General features: G+C 44.6%; 1 protein-coding gene and 1 non-coding gene across 2 annotated transcripts; both read left to right on the top strand.

The window, feature by feature from the left end:
• Positions 1 to 7330: 7330 nt before the first annotated feature.
• LOC123159062 (callose synthase 3) lies at positions 7331 to 21947 on the top strand. Its single transcript, XM_044576862.1, has 41 exons — positions 7331 to 7773; positions 7883 to 7983; positions 8118 to 8242; positions 8375 to 8468; positions 8586 to 8696; positions 8788 to 8925; positions 9028 to 9120; positions 9229 to 9320; positions 9458 to 9584; positions 10030 to 10167; positions 10244 to 10320; positions 10413 to 10506; positions 10863 to 10985; positions 11086 to 11200; positions 11592 to 11926; positions 12005 to 12057; positions 12153 to 12213; positions 12539 to 12620; positions 12705 to 12754; positions 12832 to 12918; positions 13318 to 13446; positions 13546 to 13734; positions 13812 to 13972; positions 14163 to 14286; positions 14368 to 14468; positions 14642 to 14771; positions 14866 to 15017; positions 16272 to 16381; positions 16494 to 16616; positions 16706 to 16774; positions 16863 to 17034; positions 17655 to 17799; positions 18235 to 18354; positions 18436 to 18554; positions 18695 to 18778; positions 19006 to 19118; positions 19199 to 19428; positions 19506 to 20306; positions 20478 to 20528; positions 21110 to 21295; positions 21371 to 21947. The coding sequence occupies exons 1-41, from the start codon at positions 7539 to 7541 to the stop codon at positions 21617 to 21619; spliced, it is 5889 nt and encodes a 1962-aa protein (XP_044432797.1). The 5' UTR covers positions 7331 to 7538; the 3' UTR covers positions 21620 to 21947.
• On the top strand, positions 16703 to 16783 carry LOC123163370 (small nucleolar RNA J33). Its single transcript, XR_006481877.1, has one exon. It is a non-coding gene; the product is annotated as a small nucleolar RNA J33 (small nucleolar RNA).
• Positions 21948 to 22709: the final 762 nt, after the last annotated feature.

The raw sequence follows: 22709 nt of genomic DNA, 5'->3' as shown, positions 1-22709 counted from the left end.
GCGTGACCGTGAGTTGTCTCTCTCCATACCATAGGGTCTCTTTATCGGTCAATTTCGTTAGGTCAGTTTGCCTTTCTTTCTTTGTAATCTGGTTCATTTTATGTAGTGCATGCAAGCAGGAAAAATGCCTAGACCAAACAACGAGAGAACAAAACGATCTCCAATTCATATGCATGTAGACGCATCATCTCCTACTCCCATGCACGTGGTCACATCAACCCGATTCATGCCCAACCAGTGCATGCAGCAACTAATTAATCATGTATGGCGGACAAAAGTCATTTGACAAAAAAATAGAGACACAAATTGCTAGGTGCATGCAAAGATGCAACAACCGTGCCATCAAGCATCCAAATTAGAATGGCGGCTCCACAATCTTCATCGAGTATCTAAACTATAACTCAAAAAAAATCCAATCACTTGAGGAAGAAAGAAACACACACTATATGAAATATCGGGATAAATACTAGGCCAACAAATCTAGCTAGCTCATGTTAGTGATACTATGCCATAGTTGCAAAATGCCTCTTTATTAGCATTAGGATTTGAGAGCATCCGATACATTCATCTCTAGGCAAGAAGTTAATTTCTCTGAACTTGAGCTGTTTAAAAATTAAGTTTGTAATTATATTAATCTATTGGAGCCGCAAGTTGTTTCGAGTTTATATTCCTTTTCTGAGCAAAAATATTTTTCATAAATCATTGATAATATTTGAAAAAGGGAATAATAATCTCAGTCTTTCGTAGTAGGCACTTTTAATGGGTAGCATGAAAGATGGTGATAGCATTGACCATCTTTGGTTGGTATTCTGGAGTATTTTGGATGCAACTGAGAGTGTAACCTTTGGCAATATGAAATATAACATGCATTTGGTCGATTAACCATCACTCTTGCCACAAACAGAAATATAGCAACCTAGCATTACTATCACGCAGCGCATTTCATACTAACGCATCAACGGGGCGCGGCGCGCCGCCGCGCGGGCATAGCTAGTACTTTAACTATGGTTGATCAAAGCATCTAGCAAATACTGCTGCTGCAAGAAATTTACTCCCTAAGACCGCATCTCATTCACGTCTTCCTCTTCTCTCAGTGGGTGTTTGGTTGCAAGAGACTAGACTTTTTTTTAGTCCCAGGGACAAAAGAAAAAAGACCTTCTAGTAGAGTCTTTTTTTAGTCCCTTAAGAAAAAATCCCTCCTGTTTGGCCGCAGAGAGGGCAATCATGGTCTCCAGGCCCTCCCATTGGCGCTCATCGTGTGTGTTCACGGAGTCTTCCATGACACGTTGAAGGAGCCGGGCCTCCTCCTCCTCTATCATGCGAGGAGGTGGTGGTGGCGACGGAGAGGGCGAAGGCGACGGCGAAGGCGTCAGCATGATGCCGCGCACCCGCGTACGCCCGCACACGTGGGGAGGGCTCGGAGCACGCGCGCGGCGCTCACCTAGCCGCCGCGGCCCCGATGAGGTGCCGACAAAGAAAGACGCGTGCCGCGTGTCGTGCTCGTCCCGAAACTACGTGTCCCAGAGGGCGGAGTCGACGGCGTACCTAGGGTCGTAGAACAGGTTGTCTGGGAGGAGGAGGCGGCGGCGTTCGTTCTTCTTGCGGCGGGCACGACGTCGTCGGGACCGGCGGGATCGGCACCCGGTCCACGGTCAGATGCCAGTTATTGGGGAGGTGAACGTCGCTCCAGGGGAGCGGCGTCCTCGTCTCCCAATAACAACAGCAAACATCCGCATGGATGTACGGCCCGTCGCGCTCGTCGCCAGCCGTAGGGCCGACGGTGAATGGGGCAGGCGCGGGGGCCATCCGTGGGGTGGACGTGGGGGCGATGCAGCCTCTGCTTTGATGCCGCGGCGGCGGCGGCCCGAGGACGAGCCACGAGCAAGCCTCATGGTCGTGCACTCCCTTGTGGACGGTGTTCCACCACACCATGGCTGTCGGTGGCCGGTGAGCTCGAGGGAGGGGAAGGGAGAGCTAGGGTCTGGGTGTCGGGTGTCGAGGAGGCCGCGGCGACTGGAGTGGGAGCGTGAACTGCGACCGGTCCACAACTTTCCATTTAAGAAGGACGCGTACCGCGTGTCTGGGCGGATGACAGGCGGGGCCGGCCCCGCGTGCGTATTTATTTTGGGCAGTGGGAGGTAGGTTGCCGTCTGCCACGCGGCCCGATGCGAAAGAGCGGCGCGTCCGTTTGCTGTCCGCCTGGTCCCAAACCAGGTGCATGTTTGCGCATGAAATGGGTCGGACCGGACACAAAACGGACAAGATGAGTTCAGACCGTCGCACGCTGGGCCATGAGGTCTGTTTGTTTTGCCCCAAACAAACAGGTCGGACGGGATGGAGTTGCGCGCTGGAGTTGTCCTCACTTTCTCTCGCGCGGCGTCGTCCTCGTGGTGTCCATCCATTCACCAGCCAATGCCAATGAACCGACGTGAATTGAACGTGCCTGCATGTACGTCCCGAGACACGTAGGTACGTACAGGGAGGTGGTAGTGCAAGTTTGGACCCATGCATGTCATGTGTGGTTGCCGCGCCCAAGTCCTAGACAAACCACAAGCCTGTACAGTAGCTGCTTTTGAGCTTTGGTCACAGGACCGGCCAGCCCGTGCATGTGGAGTCCACCGTCTTCTGATCTACACGTACGCGCTGTCTCCGGCTTCGACCTACGCGTCGAGTTTAATCGCCGCGCCTGCCTTCTGATGAGCTACTGATAAATTAAACGCATGCGACTAGTGTGACTAACTCACGAAGAGATTTACCTTAGGTACTCACAGTTTCTCATGCCCAACTCTTTGCAAACTCTAGCTCATTTCGGCCCCATGCGGCTAACTCCTAGCTTTACTCGCTACTATAGTTCAATTTTCTATCCAATATTAGTCAAACATACGCAAGCAAAAACCTAAATTTTTGGTAAAGTAAAATTGGGCACAGACCAAACGGGCCCGTGCTTAGCTCTGTTCCCCCTAGCTGAGACCAGAGCATATCTAGCCGATCCAAACTTCATTTCAACTACATATTCGTGCACTTGTTAAATCCAAACTTAATAATTAAAGTTCACACAATTCACGAATATTGTAAATTTAGAGTTCACAATTCAAATTATTCAAATTCAAACACATGAAATGGTCCAAATGAAGTAAATAGCATGATAGAAGCACAACAATCAGCTGCTGCTATGGGGTACACACTGATGCTCAATAAGATTATCTTGGAGCTGAGTATAAACTTCGCGGTTCTCAGTGCTTCGATGCACTCTAAAAAATCTATGTATCATGTATCGAAACTACTACGCGGACGATAGTAGCCTAGACGAACGATGGACGATAATTGATTGAACGGTGTTGGTCAGTTTTGCTCCACGCATCAATGGCTTGATCTGCTGAATCGTCTGAAAATCGTCCAGGGTTGTCGTCTGTGTAGCAACGCTCATCATGTATACATCCCGTTCCAGCTCAACAGGATACCCATTGGTGATATAACGAAAGTTCTCTGCATGCCTCTCTCATTTTCAATGGTCATGTTATGCAAGATGATGCAACATGTCATTATTCGCCATAGGACCCACATGTTCCAATACTCCGCAGGGCCACGAACAATGGCAAAGCGCTTCTGACGCACACCGAAAGCTCACTCAAAATCCTTCTTGTCGACTCTTGACGCATTGCAAAGCGAGATATCTTGTTGCCTTGAGGATGTGTGATTGTCTTCACGGATGTGGTTCGTAAAGGATAGATGACATCTGCAAGGTAGTAACCCATCATGTACTGACGGCCATTGACAACATAGTTGCAATGAGGGGCATCTCCAGTAGCAGGCCATGTGAACAGTGGTGACCTCGACAACACATTCGGATCATTATGAGAGTCCAGCAAGCCAAATAATAAATGCCAAATCTATAGATTCTCCGATGTGCCTCAGCAACAGTTGTTGGGTCTTTTGAGTGCCCTTCGTACTGACCTTTCCATCCCATGGGACAATTCTTCCATGTCCAATATATGCAATTAATTGATCCAAGCATACCAGGCCATCCTCGTTGTTCATTCGAAGCCAAAAGGCCTCGGTATCTTCACCATTGGGTGCCCTAGAATACTCCGCCCATTAGAGCTGAATCATGGCTTGTGTGTATCTTCAAACGGCCTTCAAGATTGAATCTTCCCCGATGCGGACATAGTCATCAATGGCATCGGCCGAACACCCATAGGAAAGCAGTCGAACAGCCGTGGTACACTTCATCAAAAGGCTCACTCTTATCTCTCCCGATGCATTCCTCCCCAGTTTAAACCAATCATCATGCTTCTCTACAGCTTTTGCAATGGTGAGAAAGAGACTTATATGCATCTAAAACCACGGCCGACAATACTTCTCCTGATAAGTTGAATTGGAGTTGATATAATCCTTCATAATCTTCTCATGGCCCTTTGCTCTATCTCGATTGATGTACAAGCGGATGAACTGTGATCCTAGTCTTGGTTACCGAAAGTCCTCGTTAACGATAACGATAATGGCCATTTCAAAATGATCATCATCTTCGTCTGTCTCGTCCGAGTCATCGAAAACCATCTCCCTCAACCTCTTCACCTATACTATGCAATATTCTAGGTTGAATTTGATTGCAGAAACAGGTAAACAAAATGAAAATAGCTAAAAAAACGAACATAGGGAATTCGTCAAACACTTTGCGGGCGGAGAAGGTGAGAGCACTGATCGACGACGTTGAGCCGAATCCAAAAATCCAAAGCTCGGGATGGACGGCAAGCAGGGGGAGAAACGGACGGCAGTGATCAGGCGTGTGCGACAAGGCCGATAGTATCTGATGGTCCTCAAATCGACCTCTCCGGTCGGCGACGAAGCTTGTCGGTCACGTCATCACCGGTCTTGTCGCGATAACAACGCCACAAAGCTCCGCGACGGTGGCCCTACGTTATCTCCGTCGTCCACCGCTTCGTTTTTGAACAAATGAAGCAACGCTGGTGGCTTTTCCATACATCGGATTGAGGTAGAAGCAGCGGAGATATGCGTCTTTTTCAAACGATGGTGGCGACTGAGGGCATCTCCAGCCGCGCTCCCAAGAAGGCCTCCCCATACGTTTTTTAAGCGCCGGCGGGCAAAAAACGCCCCAGTCAGGCCTCCAGAGACCCGTTTTTCGCCGGATTAGACGAAAAAAATACGGCCGGCGCGCGCAGGCGAAACCCAGCCCCCCGGGAGGCAGCTGGGGACGCCGGCACTTTATTTTGCATGCAAATGGCCCACTTTCAGTGTCTCAACTGTCTCTCTCCTCTCTCTCTCTCTTCTGCAGGCCCACCCACGTGCTCACACTTCCCCATCCCCCACCCACCGAAGCAGGCGCGCACGGGACGGGACAGGGGGGCGTCACGGCGGGCGGGCGCCGGAGCAGGGAGGCGGGGAACTCGTCCATGGCGGGGCGCCGGAGCAAGGAGGCGGGGAGCTCGTCCATGGCGCCGGACATGGACGACGAGCGGTCGCGCTGGAACAGCGCCGGGCCGCGGCGGGAGGCGACATCGGAGCCGGCCAGGCACGGGAACGGGTGCTCCTCCTCGCCTTGACCCCTTCCTCAACCTTGACCCATCGTCGCAGTCGCACGCATCCGACGAGGCCACCACAGACGGTGCTCCGATCCCGGCGCCGCGCGCACGCCCGGCCTTCTCCTCGCGGAAGCTCTGGCGCTTCACGGGGCCCGGCTTCCTCGACCCGGGCAACCTCGAGGGGGACCTGCAGGCGGGCGCCGCCGCCGGGTACTAGCTCCTCTGGCTGCTACTCTAGGCCACGGTCATGGGCGCGCTCGTGCAGCTGCTCTCCGCGCGCCTCGGGGTCGTCACCGGGAAGTACCTTGCCGAGCAGCGCGATTGCTATCAAGATCCTCTCCGGGGGTCGTCACCGTCCACGCCATCTCATCTCATCTCACGACGCTGTGCATGCATGCATGGTGCCACCGTCCAAGCAGGTGTTGCGATAGTGGCAGAACCTTTCGTGCAAGCACGCCAGACACACAGATTAATCAGTGGTTAATTGGTTACGTACCTTTGGCACTGCGTGCAGTGGCGGAGCTTAGTGGAGACCAATACGGTGGACTGACACATATCACATAGCTGACCATCATATGCAGGTGGACCAAAGAGTCTTCCAGTGTGAGCGGCAGCACACGGACCCATGTAAGGTGTTCAAAAATAAATACTAAATAAAATGGACCCATGTATGCATGGCTTGGGCTGGTCACGTAACGCCGTGTGAAAAAAAAGAACTACTAGTACCCACGTACGTACACCACGGGGCTCGGCCGAGGTGGCCCCCTGCGTGCATGTGGATCTGTTTGCTCGGTTCGGCTCATCTGATCGAGTCCGTCAGTGTCATCGCCACATGCACACTATGCATGTACAAACCCCACTCTACCCCTACGAGAGATCGTTAGAGTAATAGCTAGCGTACGTACAGATTACACCTTGAGTTTATTTTTTGCTTACGTGGATTATTTACCTTACCTTGGGTATATGGTTGAATACTGACATTTTGATGGGCATTGGCATTTGGCAGTTTTGTATATAGTCTGCGCGCGCACGTGCCTACTCGGGACGGCACGCTGCTAGCACTGCTGTCGCGTGAACATGCCGACCAATTAACTGTGCGTCATGAGATTCCTCTATTGGCTAGGATCACAACCCCAAGCCTACTATCACAATTTTTTTTGTAGAAAAATAAGAGATCTCCATAAAAAAAAGATGAGATCAGAAGCCAAAGTGTAACAAGGCCCACCGCAGAGAGTAGCAATACCATGGGCCAGACGGCCAGTAAATCTTTCACACTTTCTCCCGCAAAAAAAAAAATTGAAAATAAAGAAAAATCTTTCACACTTTTTTTTTCTGCAGAGAGTAATTAATTCTGCACCCACCGAGCTGACCGGTTTTAACCAGCCAAGCCAGAAAGAAGCGAGAACCGACATGGCACATGCCGCTGCTCATTTTTTACTTCATTTTTTTTCCCCGCGGTGTGAAAAGGGAACAGAAAATCGGACGGCCCACGACCGCACGAGCCCGCCGCGGAAAAGCACAGAGACCTGCGCGAGAAACGAGGCCGCAAACGACGACGACCACCATGGCCCACCCACGCATGCTCCTCCTCGCCGCAGCAGCTGTAGCACGGAAATGACGCATCTACCCTCGACGGCACCCCCCGCGCTGCGGCCAACCGACGACTAGCTCCAGTGGCAGGGCCGTGATATCGTCGAAGACCGAGGGGCTGTTCAGTCCGGGGCAGGCGAGGCCGCAAAAAAAGTTTCAAAACCCGGCCAAAACCTTTCCCCCGTCCCGTTACTCCTCCTCACCCACCCCCCGCCCCGCCCACAGTCCAGTCCATCCCCAGCTCACCGCCACTCCCGCACCTCCGCCTCGCCGCCGGCCGGACCTAGGGTTTCCTCCCTCCGTCGCAGGCAAGCGAGCCGCAGAACCCACCTCTCGCGCCGCTCGCCCCCGCTCACGACTTGTTGGATTCGGATTTGAGGGGGTAAGGAAGGGGAGGGGAAGGGCGCGATGGCGGCGCCGGGGGGGAGGAGGGCGGACTTCTCCTCGGCCGCGTCGCCGGGGGGGCCGTCGCCGGCGGGGTCCTCGTCCGCGGGGAGGCGGCTGCTGCGCACGCAGACCGTCGGCAACATGGGGGAGTCCATCTTCGACAGCGAAGTCGTGCCCTCCTCGCTCGTCGAGATCGCGCCCATCCTCCGCGTCGCCAACGAGGTCGAGGCCGGCAACCCGCGCGTCGCATACCTCTGTAAGACACCGGCCCATCCCCGATCTACTTCTTCACTTAGGCCCAATCTAGTAGTAAATTTTGCTTGCCATCGGAACAAGCATGGTTTGCTCATTGCGCTTCCGCTCAGGCCGCTTCTACGCCTTCGAGAAGGCCCACCGGCTCGACCCCACCTCCAGCGGCCGTGGAGTGCGCCAGTTCAAGACCGCGCTGCTGCAAAGGCTCGAGAGGGTAATTTTTACCACCACTCATCTTCTAGTATTTATCATCTTCATTCATTCATGTTCCCCAATTTATCAATTCTGGCTTAATGGGACAAGGAATGCGAGCTTCTAATTGACTGCTTGAGCTCACTCTTTGTGCAGGAGAACGACCCCACCCTCAAGGGGAGGGTGCACCAGAGCGACGCGCGCGAGATGCAGCGCTTCTACCGCGAGTACTACAAGAAGTACATCCAGGCGCTCCAGAACGCCGCCGACAAGGCCGACCGGTGAGCCACCCGCTTCTTTCGTCCGCCGCTGCTACGCTTATGTTCACAGTTAACTGCTGCCCTGCCTATCAAATGGCAAGGCCCATTGCTTGTTCTGTGTTAGTAATGTGATTCTTCTTACTGCTTGGTCAGTGCTCTGCTCACGAAAGCGTACCAGACCGCCGCCGTCCTGTTCGAGGTCTTGAAAGCCGTTAACGTGTCGCAGTCCGTCGAAGTCGACCAGGCGGTGCGTAATCGATTGGTTTCTTTTGTTACCATATATGGGTTCTGTCGCTTCCTTTGCTCATTGTGAAATATCATCCGTTTTTCATCTGCTGCGCGGCGTGTGTTTGTTGGTACATAGATTCTGGACACGCACAACAAAATCGAGGAGAAGAAGAAGCTCTATGTGCCTTACAATATCCTGCCTCTCGACCCCGAAAGTACCGACCAAGCTATAATGCAAAACCCAGAGGTTTCCTTCTATATCTAGTCTTGTTGCAACAAATGCCACCTTAGAGCTCATTAATTGTCTCTTTCACTGAGTTGCTCCTTGTATTTTGTAGATTCAAGCCGCTGTCTACGCTCTTTGCAATATAAGAGGCCTGCCGTGGCCCAAGGACAAGGAGCAGGAAAAGAAGCCCGATGAGAAGAAGACCGATAGAGATCTTCTCGACTGGCTTCAGGCCATGTTTGGGTTTCAGGTAACGGTGCATGAGATGGTTTTATTTGTCTGTGGCACTGCGTGTTTACATGTGTTTTACCCTGAAAATGCACATCATCTAATCTTGAGTCACTCTTTGCAGAAAGATAATGTATCCAACCAAAGGGAACATCTCATCCTGCTACTTGCAAATGTGCACATAAGGCAGATACCAAAGCCTGAACAGCAATCTAAGGTTCCTGTTTCTCCGTCTCAACTTATTTTATGACGAACTGGGCATGTTTATTTTTGTCTTTCTTCACGTGCCTGCAAGTAATGTGAAGATGTATTGTTTTTTTCCCAGTTGGATGACAGGGCTCTGGATTATGTAATGAAGAAGCTATTTAAGAGTTATAAGATGTGGTGCAAGTACCTTGGCCGCAAAAGCAGTTTATGGTAGGTTCAATGAAGTCCAACAATTCCTTGTTTTTTTCTAAGTTCAGTTATGGCCTACTTCTGCCGTGATTGATACCAATATTAAATCTCTTCATGAGTTACCGTTTAACTCAACGTCTGGACCAATTAATGTGTAGGTTGCCAACTATCCAACAGGAAGTTCAGCAACGCAAGCTTCTCTATATGGGTCTCTACCTTTTGATTTGGGGCGAGGCGGCTAACTTGAGATTCATGCCAGAGTGTCTTTGCTACATATACCATCATGTAAGATCAACTTCTATTTCGCAGATTACGCATATTGTCATATATTTTTGTATATGTTCGGCCATTGTCCTATTAATTCTTCAAACATGATACCTGATCAATTGGTCTAAGAATTTGATGTTGAATACCACAATTCAAAATAAGTTTTTTGTGCGGAATTTCATTGATCGTAATAGTCACAGTTAGCCTACGTATGTCCAAATGACTACTCTTGGTAGCAAGGATATTACATACTATATTCCTGGTGATATATTTATTGATAACCGCACATTGTGAGCTTAGCTATTGTAAAATTCATATTCATGACAATGGAGAAAAATGTTGTTTGAAAAAAAATGCTAATCGGGGGATGCTTTTGTGTTAGTACAATGCTCAAGTCTGTACGTTGTATTTTCTGGTGCCATCATATTTATTGGTAAGAATTCTGTTTCTGATCTTCATATAGATGGCTTTTGAACTCTATGGTATGTTGGCTGGAAACGTGAGCCCAATGACTGGTGAAAATGTTAAACCAGCTTATGGTGGTGATGAAGAGGCATTCTTGATGAAAGTTGTGACTCCGATATACAGGGTTATAGAGGAGGTATAGTTGTACATTCGTATTCAGACTGTTTTTCTTTCCATTTCAAGCCTGATTGTTAAATTCTTAAATTCTGCAGGAAGCTCACAGGAGCAAGACAATGAAATCAAAACACTCACACTGGAGGAACTACGATGATCTAAATGAGTACTTTTGGTAAGCAGCAGTCGTATTTAGTTGTTGCCTTCAATATATTGTTCCCCTGATTTTGTCGGAAGTCTTCAAATTATTCTTGTGTTGCTTTTCAGGAAAGTTGACTGCTTCCGGCTTGGATGGCCCATGAGAGCTGATGCAGATTTTTTCAAAACTCCCAAATTTGCTTATCCTAATCGTCTGAATGGAGTACGTTTCTTGATACTAATACCTAACATTATTGCAATTTCTTTCGTGTCAACTGTGAACACATTGATAGTTGCCTGTGATATAATAATACAATTCACCAGTGCTTAAGTCTTCATGAATTGAACTTGATAATAAGATATTCTGATCACATGCTGCATGTTTGTTTTCTGTTGACAATGGATGCAATAAAGCACACTGCAGCTAGATTTGTTCTGCTTGTTTTTCATGTCTTTGCTTTGTCTGTTAAGTTGTTAAGCCTACACGGATATGTGAGTGATGTATATTGTTAACGTAAACATGAAATAAAGAAACCTTGTGTATCAATTCTGATTATACTTCATTTTGTCGTAATCCAGGAGGAAAGATCTGCTGGCAGTGTCCATTGGATGGGAAAGATTAATTTTGTTGAGATACGATCATTTTGGCACATATTCCGTAGTTTTGATAGAATGTGGATCTTCTTAATTTTATCCTTGCAGGTTTGTTGCTCCCCTCCTCCTCCCCTCGCCCTCTCTTCACTCCTTCACTTGAGAATTGACATTCACATACTACTTCTTATGATGTTTCGTTTCAATGCAGGCTATGATTATTATTGCGTGGAATGGTGGCACACCAAGTGATATCTTTGATGCTGGAGTTTTCAAACAGGTTTTGAGCATATTTATAACTGCTGCTGTTTTAAAATTGGGTCAAGGTATTTGACTGAACTCCTACCTTACCTCCCTCTTCATGCTTAGAGATTTGCCAATGCAGATCTAAATTATTTAGTAGGCAGCTTAGTAGCTTAGTATTAAGCAGAAACACTGCAGTGCCAATCTAGCTTGATATCTTCTTTTTGTAGCGCTGTTGATGTAAAACATTAAATACTTAATGAGTCTTACTCTAATATCTAGGGAGAGGCCTAACTAATATGTGTTTAAATGACAACACAAGTATATCTGTATGATTGCTTTGCCAGCGACCTAACAATAATTAAATTAGTAACATGACTGAAGGATATATGTTCAACCATGTTTATTGTAGCTAAGATGTATGCATAGTTACTATATTGTATGTACTAACTTCGACAAATATAATCAACGCAGCCACCCTGGACATTGTATTTGGCTGGAAAGCAAGAAGAAGCATGTCGTTTGCAAGAAAGCTGCGATATGTCCTGAAGTTAGTATCAGCTGCTGCATGGGTTGTGATTCTACCTGTGACTTATGCATATACCTGGTCTAATCCTTCGGGTCTTTCAAGAATAATAAAAAGTTGGCTTGGCAATGGTCAGAATCAGCCATCATTATACATTTTGGCTGTTGTTATATATTTGGCGCCAAATATTCTTGCGGCTGTGCTATTTCTTTTCCCATGTATCAGAAGGATACTTGAGAGTTCAAATGTTAAGGTCATAACATTCATGATGTGGTGGTCCCAGGTAATTTTCCATCTATTGTTTCCTGTCATTAATTACATGGGTTTGTTTGTTGATATATTTTTCCAAATGTATCTGCAGCCTCGATTATTTGTTGGCAGAGGAATGCATGAAGGCCCATTCTCTCTCTTCAAGTATGTTAAGAGTTGAATCACTTTGTTAACTCATCTTCATACTTGGCTTTACTGTTATGCTTTTTTCTAATCACTAATCACTGTTGTACTGATAGGTATACCATGTTCTGGGTTCTCCTTTTAGCGATGAAGTTGATAGTGAGCTTCTATATTGAGGTATCTAGTCACTTCCTGCAGAAAATCTAGAACATTCTCTATTCCTTGCATTCCAAATGTGGCCTCACTGCCTCAATATTTTTGTTTCCATAGTTAAATTAATTTGTGTACATAAGCCATTTCTTGCTCTTGAATGTACATGTTTGAACGTCAATGGCATCAGCAGCATGTTGGTGAATCCCAAAAACCTATTGGATGGCATGTAAAATAGTTGTAGATCAGTTGTCTTGTCTATTTTCTTGGGATTCAGTCAGGACCAAGCCTTCTTAGCACTCAGCTTTCCACTAGTGCTGCTTATTCATCTTCTCTTGCTTGCTGGTTTCAGATCAAGCCTCTGGTACAACCAACAAAAGATATAATGAGAGAACCGATTCGGAATTTCCAGTGGCATGAGTTTTTCCCTAATGGTATTTATGATGAAGATTGCTGTCTTCCTCTTTGTAACCTTTTTTCTTGAAATTTTTGGTGTTCTTATTTTGGTTTCTTTGCAGCAAGTAACAATATTGGTGTTGTCATCGCACTTTGGGCTCCAATAATTCTTGTATGCTTCAATCCTCATTTTCTGTCAAAAGAAGTTGTTTAACCAGTATACTAAGTTTTGTCAGTTGTGTTGTCCAGGTCTATTTCATGGACACTCAAATTTGGTACGCAGTTTTCTCAACATTGATTGGTGGTATCTATGGGGCTTGTCGTCGACTTGGTGAGGTTAGTAAAATTTGCAGAATTACAATTTATTACTTGACAGATTGGGCTTGCTCTGCCTGCTTTGGTTCTGAATTGCTTTTCTTGTCCTATTATGCTGCTCTGCATTCAGTAGCAAATTACAAAACTTTGGTGCTAAGGCTGTTGTTTTTAACTTCACCATCCCTACTTTTAGCCTGCCATTTCCAGTTGTGAAACTGCACACAGGAATGCTCTCTCTTGTTAGCTAGAAAAAAGAATTCTCTCTACTGTTATATTATTTTATTATGAATTAATCTATCAGTTAGCCTCGTTATGTTTATATTGGTAACCATCATGCTCTATTGTTTATTTACCTAATATTCGGGAGCATTGTCTATCATCATCAAAGAAACTTATGATAGTCTTGACCCATGAAATCAGATACGGACTTTAGGCATGTTAAGATCTCGCTTTGAATCTTTGCCTTGGGCCTTCAATAAATTGTTGATACCTTCTGATCAACACAAGAGGAAAGGTTTCCGGGCTGCTTTCTCCACTAAACTTGCTAAGGTAAGTTTTCACCTGTTTGACATCAGGAGTAGATTGTTGGATAATCAGATTGAATATGCTACATTCATTAGCTCTTTTGACCTGACATAATTTTTTTAGCCTTCTGGTAATGAACAAGAGAGAGAGAAAATAGCTGCAAGATTTGCCCAAATGTGGAACTTAATTATCACAAGTTTCCGTGAAGAAGATCTCATAGATAACAGGGAGATGGACTTGCTACTTGTTCCATACTGCAAAGATCGTGAATTGGATATATTCCAATGGCCACCTTTTCTACTTGCTAGCAAGGTGTTTACCACTTGACCACTTTGTACTTTCTTTACTTGGATTCACACATTTGTTTATTTATTTATACTGGATTTTAGATTCCGATAGCATTGGATATGGCGGCAGACAGTGGAGGAAATTATCGCGATCTGAACAAGAGAATGAAATCGGACCCGTATTTTTCCTATGCTATCAGAGAATGCTATGCTTCATTCAAAAACATCATCAACACCTTAGTGTTTGGTCAACGTGAGAAAGTGTATGTTTTTTCTTAATCATATGTTTAGTCTTTTCTCACCCACTTTATTCCTTGATTGAAGTTCTGTTTTGAAACCTCGAATTCCTGATTAATCGTGTGATGCCTATTTCATTCTTTTGCACTTCTATTCCTTAACTGAAGTTCTGTTTTTGTACCCAACTCCTGAATAAACGTGTGCTGCCTATTTCAGTGTTATGCAAGAGATTTTTGAAGTTGTTGATAAACATATAGCCGAAGAAACTCTGATTAGGGATCTGAACATGAGGAGTCTTCCAGCCCTGAGCAAGAAGCTCATTGAGCTACTTGAGTTACTGGTATACAGAATTTGTCTTCATGATTGTAGGTCTCCCACCCCCCCTCCCTCCCTCTCACTGTATCTATCTGTTTGAATACAGCAAAAGAATAAGGTAGAAGACTTGGGTCAAGTTGTTATTTTGTTCCAAGATATGCTTGAGGTGGTCACAAAGGATATAATGGAGGAACAAGAGCTCAGCAGGTGAGGAGCTTAGCTTCCTTCTATGAAAACAGCATGGCATGCTTTTTTACTGAAATACTATTCACATCTATGCCAAGCCTTTGCATCCATAGTTTTGGTACATCAATATTGGTGGTACATTATTCTTGAAATATTGTGGTAACTGGTGCTATTATGTTTTCCTCTCATTGAAGTGTACTGGATTCCATACACGGTGGAAATGCTAAAAAACATGAAGGAATGACACCGCTTGATCAGCAAGATCAATTGTTTACTAAAGCTATTAAGTTCCCTGTGGAGGCATCAAATGCATGGACTGAAAAGGTTTGATTTTCAGCCCTGTTTTTTTAAACAGTTTCTTATACGACGCTTCTTTTGATCCTGTTGCTGTACTATACCTACTACATGCTGATTTCAGATAAAGAGGCTTCATCTTCTGCTCACCGTCAAAGAGTCAGCTATGGATGTCCCTACAAACCTTGATGCTAGAAGGAGAATATCTTTCTTTGCAAATTCTCTTTTTATGGATATGCCAAATGCTCCAAAAGTGCGGAACATGTTGCCCTTCTCGTAAGTTCTCACTAGTGTTCTCGGTAGTAGTGTGAGCATAAAGTTTCTTTCCTACCAAGCCTTCCATCTTATCCTAGAGATGTCATATTTTTCTTTGCTGCCCACTATCCTGTCTTGATAGTGGCTATATTTTTATGTTGAATATTCAGTTAAAAAATCTTGAATATTATAATTCTCTATAACTATCATGTTTCATTTGTGCCTGTTTGAAACACCGAATGCCTTCCTTGTAAGTGGCTCCACCCCTCCAGCAATAAAAGAAAAACCAGATGGCATGCGGTTTCTGACTAGATTTAATTATATGTGACCAATATATCACGTACTACCACAATCTGTTGTGGGGTTTTTAGTGTCAGTGCTCCCCTTGGTATCTCTGCCATTTTTATTACGAGAAGAAAGAAAGGAACAAAAACGAGGTCTTACATTAGTCTCTGGTTAGCAACAAGCAAACAGACAACTGAGAAACCTACAACCTAGCACCCATATCTTGCGCTAGGTAACAACCGCCACCACGACCTAAGAATCTGCAGCTCTTTTTCCCAAGCCATACACCAGGACGTTAAGCGCTGGTTACAAAGTTTGATCAGTTCAGGAGTGGGATGTAGTTGTTAAATAGTACTACGTTATTTTTCTTTCTTTCCAAATGATCCACAAGAATGACAATGCTGCCAAATGCCTTCTAGCTCCATATGTAAGAACAAAAATTTCGAAATATGGAAGTTTGACTTTAGGTCAATGGTTCCTAATTTAGGCACTGGATTCTTAGTTCATTTTCATTCAAAATTTTCTAACTTATTAAGCATTCGGACGATTCTAAATATTTGTAGAAAATGACAGGATAATTGATACTCCCTCCGTTCACAAATATAAGATGTTCTAATTTTAGTGTGTTTGTTCACTCATTTCAGTCTGTATGTAGTCCATATTGAAGTATCCAAAACATCTTATATTTGTGAACGGAGGGAGTATATTTCAGGTGTAGATCAAAAGGTATATAAGTAGAACACACATGGGGCACATAAGAATAAACACAACATCGGGATAATCCTGGAATAATACAATATGCATTGCTATTTGTTTTGTCTGACTTTGAACTACAGAACATGCAATTCAATTCTTTTCCTTTACTATATAATTGCCATGTCTCTTTTGCAAGATGTTGTATATATGGTTTTTACCTTACATAATGTTTCGTTTGATTATATCTTCTGACCTTTTTCACATTTCATTTCTGGATCAACTTATATATTGCAGGGTCTTGACTCCTTATTACAAGGAAGATGTTCTGTTTTCATCAGATAATCTAGAAGAGGCAAATGAGGATGGAATTACCATACTTTTCTACTTGCAAAAAATTTACCCAGGTTCTTTCTCCCTTGTGTAACATTTTGCTTGAATAGCATATGCGGATTTCTTTGTGTCTTCTGGCTGCCATCAAAACTGACTTTGTTTCACGATAATGTTCAAACCCTGAAGATGAGTGGAAAAATTTCCTCGAAAGGGTGAACAGATCTGAGGAGGAGGCCCGTGAGGATGATACAATAGAAGATGAGCTTCGTCTTTGGGCATCATATAGGGGACAAACATTGACAAGAACTGGTATTTTCTTACACCCCATTCGCATGCCTGCTCTTTGTGTCTTGCTATGTGGTCCAGTTTTAAAATCGTTGCTGCTCCTGTTTAAACAGTAAGAGGGATGATGTACTACCGAAAAGCTTTGGAGCTTCAGGCTTTTCTTGATAATGCCAAAGATGATGGTATTTCCGTTAGCTAGCCTATGCTGTTCTTCTGAACGGGGCCTTGGCAATTATAATGACTTCTCACTTCTCTTTCTCTCTTTGTTAGATCTTATGAAAGGCTACAGAGAGATAGCTGACATGAAGGAATCTGAATTAATGACAGAATGCAAAGCGATAGCTGACATGAAATTTACATATGTTGTCTCATGCCAACAGTATGGAATCCAGAAACGTTCTGGTGATCCTTGTGCACATGATATTTTGAGACTAATGACAACGTAAGTTTCAGTTTGAGACTTGGAAGTCCTGGATATATGTTGCTTTGTGTGGATTATGAATCTTTAATTTGGTCCATTTCTTTGTCAGCTACTCCCTCTGCTCATAAATATTTGTCTTTCTAGAGATTTCAACAAGTGACTACATGTGGAGCAAAATGAGTGAATCTACACTCTAAAATATGTCTATATACATCCGTATGTGGTAGTCCATTTGAAATCTCTAAAAAGACAAATATTTAGGAACGGAGGGAGTATACATACGCTAATGCGAACATGCATGTATTCTGTTGGCAGTGCCTTTACATTTCTATGTGTGGGAAATGTTAGTTGTGCTAGACGACTGGCAGTTTGTCGATATTCTTAATAATCAGTAGCCAATAATGAAAACTGTAATTTTATTTTATTTTATGTCTATCCTAGTCGGTAATTAGTGCATGGTGTTCGGTGTCCTGGTCTATCAAGTTTCATTATCATTCAAAACCAGTGCTTGAATGCTAGATAGTTGCATTTATGAGGGCACATTATTCATAAGTGTCATTATTTGTATTTTAGACACATACTTGTATTGTATATACGATATATGATGGTACTGAAATAATAGAAATATATTTGCTGGGCAGATATCCATCTTTTCGTGTTGCCTATATTGATGAAGTTGAAGCACCTAGCCAAGATAGAAACAAGAAGACTGACAAAGTTTACTACTCAGTTTTGGTGAAGGCTGCTGTTACAAAATCAGATGATCCTGGACAGAGTCTTGACCAGGTACGGCAAAATTCTCTGTTAATTCAGTATACCTTGGCTAAATTTGCTGCAAGTTATGTTGACTGTGTTTCTCTTTGTTTATTCTCAAGTATGTCCACTTGATGTGGAAGACGGGGAATAAAATTTGAGGAGGCTTTATGTTATCTAGGCCAAATAGGCATGTGAAAAAGATAATCCTTGTTTTGACAGGGTGAAACTTATTTGTGAGACTGGCTTAAAGGCATCCACATAAGCTATTGTTCATTTCCCATGTTGCCCACTAAAGTTTATGTTTACGAGCACTTTTTTTAATCTGTGAAGAAGTCCATTTTATTGCTACCAAGCATCACAATGGTCCTATTTACATCAGGCTTTCTTCCTTGAGATACCTTTGTGTGGTCTCAACTCTCAGTGGTGCAAAATGAGACTTATTTGCCATCTATCTTTTGTGCGTAGGTCATCTACAAGATCAAGCTTCCAGGCAATGCTATTCTAGGTGAGGGAAAGCCAGAAAATCAGAACCATGCAATAATTTTTACTCGAGGCGAATGTCTCCAAACTATAGATATGAACCAGGTACAGCTTGTTGCTCTTGCTGCTTGAAGGAATTATTTCACTTCTCCTTTTCCTTCTTTTGTTCAATGCTATCAATAACAGGAACATTACATGGAGGAGGCTCTGAAAATGAGAAATTTGTTGGAAGAGTTTTTGGAGAAACATGATGGTGTGAGATATCCATCGATACTTGGAGTAAGAGAGCATATATTTACTGGCAGGTAATCTGACAGTTTCGTTTCATTAAAATTGTAATTAATTAAATTATGTACCTGTGTTACCACTTTGGATTATTTTAACATGGAATTAGTGCACTATTTCATTTTGCTAATCCTGTGGTTTTTCCTCTGGACTTGTGCAGTGTTTCATCACTTGCCTGGTTCATGTCGAATCAGGAGACGAGTTTTGTGACCATTGGACAGCGTGTGCTTGCCAATCCATTGAGGTATTAATCCTACAGTATCTTCCACACATGCACAGCATGTCATAATCATATTTGTGGTATCTATTAGTTTTCTTTCATAATCATATTAAATTGTTTGAATTGGCTGCTTGCATTTTTCTTTCTAAATCATGGTACTAACTAAAATTACTGGACACTTCGACAGTTCCTTGAGTCACGACTTTCTGAACGCTTCCTTGACAATTTGTTTTTTGAACATCTCTCTGCAGGGTTCGGTTCCACTACGGCCATCCTGATATATTTGATCGCCTTTTCCACCTTACAAGGGGTGGTATAAGTAAAGCATCTAAGATTATCAATCTTAGTGAGGACATATTTGCAGGTGATAAGCTTTTGCTATTGGTGCTGGAGTTAAGGAAATCTGGTTCCGTTTTGGTAATAACATGACATCTTCTGTTGTAGGATTCAATTCTACATTACGTGAAGGCAATGTCACTCATCATGAATACATGCAAGTTGGCAAGGGAAGGGATGTGGGTCTTAATCAGATTTCACTATTTGAGGCAAAGATAGCAAATGGTAACGGTGAACAGACACTCAGCCGTGACATTTACCGACTGGGGCACCGTTTTGATTTCTTCAGAATGTTGTCGTGTTACTATACGACAATTGGGTTCTATTTCAGCACAATGGTAAGTTATGAACCCTAAACATCTCTTTCCTGAATCGTTGGTTAACTCTTGGCCTAAATCATTCTGCTTGGTCTCAGATTACAGTTTGGACCGTGTATGCTTTCCTCTATGGGCGTTTGTATCTTGTCCTCAGTGGACTTGATGCAGCACTTGCTACTGGAAAGAGGTTCGTGCATAATACACCGCTCCAGGTCGCGCTTGCATCAGAATCTTTTGTTCAACTTGGATTTTTGATGGCATTGCCCATGATGATGGAGATCGGTTTGGAGAGAGGATTCAGAACGGCATTAAGTGACTTTGTGCTCATGCAACTCCAGTTGGCATCTGTTTTCTTCACGTTTTCGCTTGGGACTAAAACTCACTATTATGGAAGGACGCTACTCCACGGAGGAGCTGAATATAGAGCGACTGGACGTGGGTTTGTGGTGTTCCATGCCAAATTCGCCGAGAACTACCGACTCTATTCTCGCAGCCATTTCGTGAAGGGTATTGAGCTGATGATTCTGCTTGTCGTGTATGAGATCTTCGGACAGACGTACAGAGGAGCTATCACTTACATCTTCATCACTGTTTCCATGTGGTTTATGGTGGGCACCTGGCTCTTTGCACCCTTCCTTTTCAACCCTTCTGGATTCGAGTGGCAGAAGATTGTGGATGACTGGACTGATTGGAACAAGTGGATCAGTAACCGTGGAGGTATTGGTGTGGCGCCAGAGAAAAGCTGGGAGTCATGGTGGGACAAAGAGCAGGGGCCTCTTCGTCACTCTGGGAAGCGTGGCACCATTCTTGAAATACTTCTTGCATTGCGTTTCTTCATCTACCAATACGGGCTTGTGTATCATTTGAATATAACCAAGCAGTATAACCAAAGCGTGCTGGTAATATCTCTTTCTTACTCCCTCCGTTCTGATTTACTCGTCGTAGTTTTAGTTCAAATTTGAACTAAAACCATGACGAGTAAATCGGAACGGAGGGAGTATTTTGTAATCAGACAGATGTTTGCGTATGTGTCTGGTCTGTGCAGTCTTTCTAACTGATGCCATTTCCAGGTTTATGGCTTCTCATGGGTTGTGATTCTGGTCATGCTGCTTGTTATGAAGGTAATAATAAAGTTCTATGTTTCTATAGTTTAGTTTGGTATGCATTTGCCCCAGAGAGCGATTGTTCACAGATCCAGTGCTTATGTCGTTATCAATTAGTCAAGATTCTGTTCTGATGTAGAATATTCAGTTTAGCTTGGTCTGCATTTGTCCCAGTGAGCGATTGTTCACAGATCCAGTGCTTTCATGTCGTTATTAACTAGTCAAGATTCTGTTCTGGTGTAGATATTCAGTTTAGTTTGGTCTGCGTTTGTCCCAGAGAGCGAGTGTTCACAGGTCCAGTGCTTTCATGTCGTTATTAATTAGTCAAGATTCTGTTCTGGTGTAGATATTCAGCTTAGTTTGGTCTGCATTTGCCCCAGAGAGTGAGTTTTCACAGGTCCAATGCTTATGTCAGATATTATTTAGTCAAGATTCTGTTCTGATGTAGAATATTTAGTAACTTGCCAGTTTAGTTGTTTGTACAAACTAAAAATTTACTATAAACTTATCTAAGCCATAATTTTGCAGCGAGAATACAGTGACTTATTTTATCTCCTTTTTGAGCCGGAACACTCAGCTGTCATGATTTTTCTTTGCAGACCGTGTCAGTCGGCAGGAGGAGGTTCAGCGCGGAGTTCCAGCTCGTCTTCCGGCTGATCAAGGGGCTGATATTCATAACATTCATCTCCATCATCATAATCTTAACAGCAATCGCCCACATGACAGTCCTTGACATCTTCGTCTGCATCCTCGCCTTCATGCCGACTGGATGGGGCCTGCTTCTGGTTAGTGAGCAGTGAACATTCACATGCCAGTTTTTCTATCTCAGGTCTAACATCTCACCTAACCTTGTTTGCCAGATTGCCCAAGCGATCAAGCCTGTCGTTGAGATGGTCGGGCTGTGGGGGTCGGTGAAGGCCCTCGCCCGGGGCTACGAGATCCTGATGGGGCTCCTGCTGTTCACGCCCATCGCGTTCCTCGCGTGGTTCCCGTTCGTGTCCGAGTTCCAGACCAGGATGCTCTTCAACCAGGCGTTCAGCAGAGGCCTGCAGATCTCCCGTATCCTCGGCGGGCACAAGAAGGACCGAGCCACCCGGAACAAGGAGTAGGTAGAAAGAAGATCCAGGGCTAGCTCCCGCGGACTTTGTTCATTTGTCATAGTATTATCGGTGCAACTCGCCCCCGACTCTTCTAGATTCTGCTGCCACGATTGTTCCCCATGCGATTCGAATCCGACTGTTCATTCAGAGATCGGGTGGCTGTGTAGGCTACTTAGTAGTGTTCTCCGGTGTAGGTGTAGATTCAGAGTGTTGCGACTGCGCTTTATGTACAGACATACTGCTCTTTAGTGTGGCTGCTGGACCTTATGTAGACTTCTAGTGATGTGGGGAAGGATTCTCTGATGCAACATATGCAGGAAGTACAATTTCTGGATTAGGTTTGGCGAAGAATTTCTTCGAGCTGTCTGGTTCGATCAATCACGTCGAGTCTTGTCTCCTGCGGTTTGTTTCGGGTCGAGTAAATTTGAGCCCTATGCTTGGCTCAGATCAGAGATCGTTTTGTTTCTGCATTGCTCTACTTTGTGACGGCCATATACTTTGTGTGCTGCATTGCGTCGCGTGTACTGATACCTGAAAACAGAGGAGGTACAGAATGGAAAGTACTGTACAATCTGAAACGGGGTAGGGTGGATGCCATCTTGGCAATGTAGATGGTGATTGCTGACTGACTGGATCGCGGTCTATAGCCAGATAGAAACTCCATTTTTTATACTGGGTACTCCACATGCTCCGTTAACTCCTCCAAAACTGAGATTAAAACCAACTCTCTTTTCCTGACACAAATATTTGTAAGCTCCTTAAGGGCGTCTTCTAAGCGGACCCTCAAACCTCCGGGCTCCGGTATATGTTCAGACCGCAGTGTCCGGACCATTTTTGCCATCCAACATGGACTCATATATGTCGGCGGAACAGTTCAGAAGCATGGATTCCTGTATGTTAACAACAAACGTGTATGTAGTCGAGGGGAGAGGGGGGCTTGCGAGAGTCCAAACATCCGACTGGCGAACAACAAAACACTATGTATCCATGCCCTCTCTCTCCTCTCTCCAAAAAATAATCCACGATTTTAATTTCTCGCTCAAATGCATACATAGTGTTTCTCGCTCAAAATAATCCTGAACATCTGTGTGTGTGTGGG

This window comes from Triticum aestivum, chromosome 7B (assembly GCF_018294505.1).
Source record: "Triticum aestivum cultivar Chinese Spring chromosome 7B, IWGSC CS RefSeq v2.1, whole genome shotgun sequence".
Classification (NCBI taxonomy): domain Eukaryota; kingdom Viridiplantae; phylum Streptophyta; class Magnoliopsida; order Poales; family Poaceae; genus Triticum; species Triticum aestivum.
This window is presented reverse-complemented; position numbering and strand designations above follow the sequence as displayed.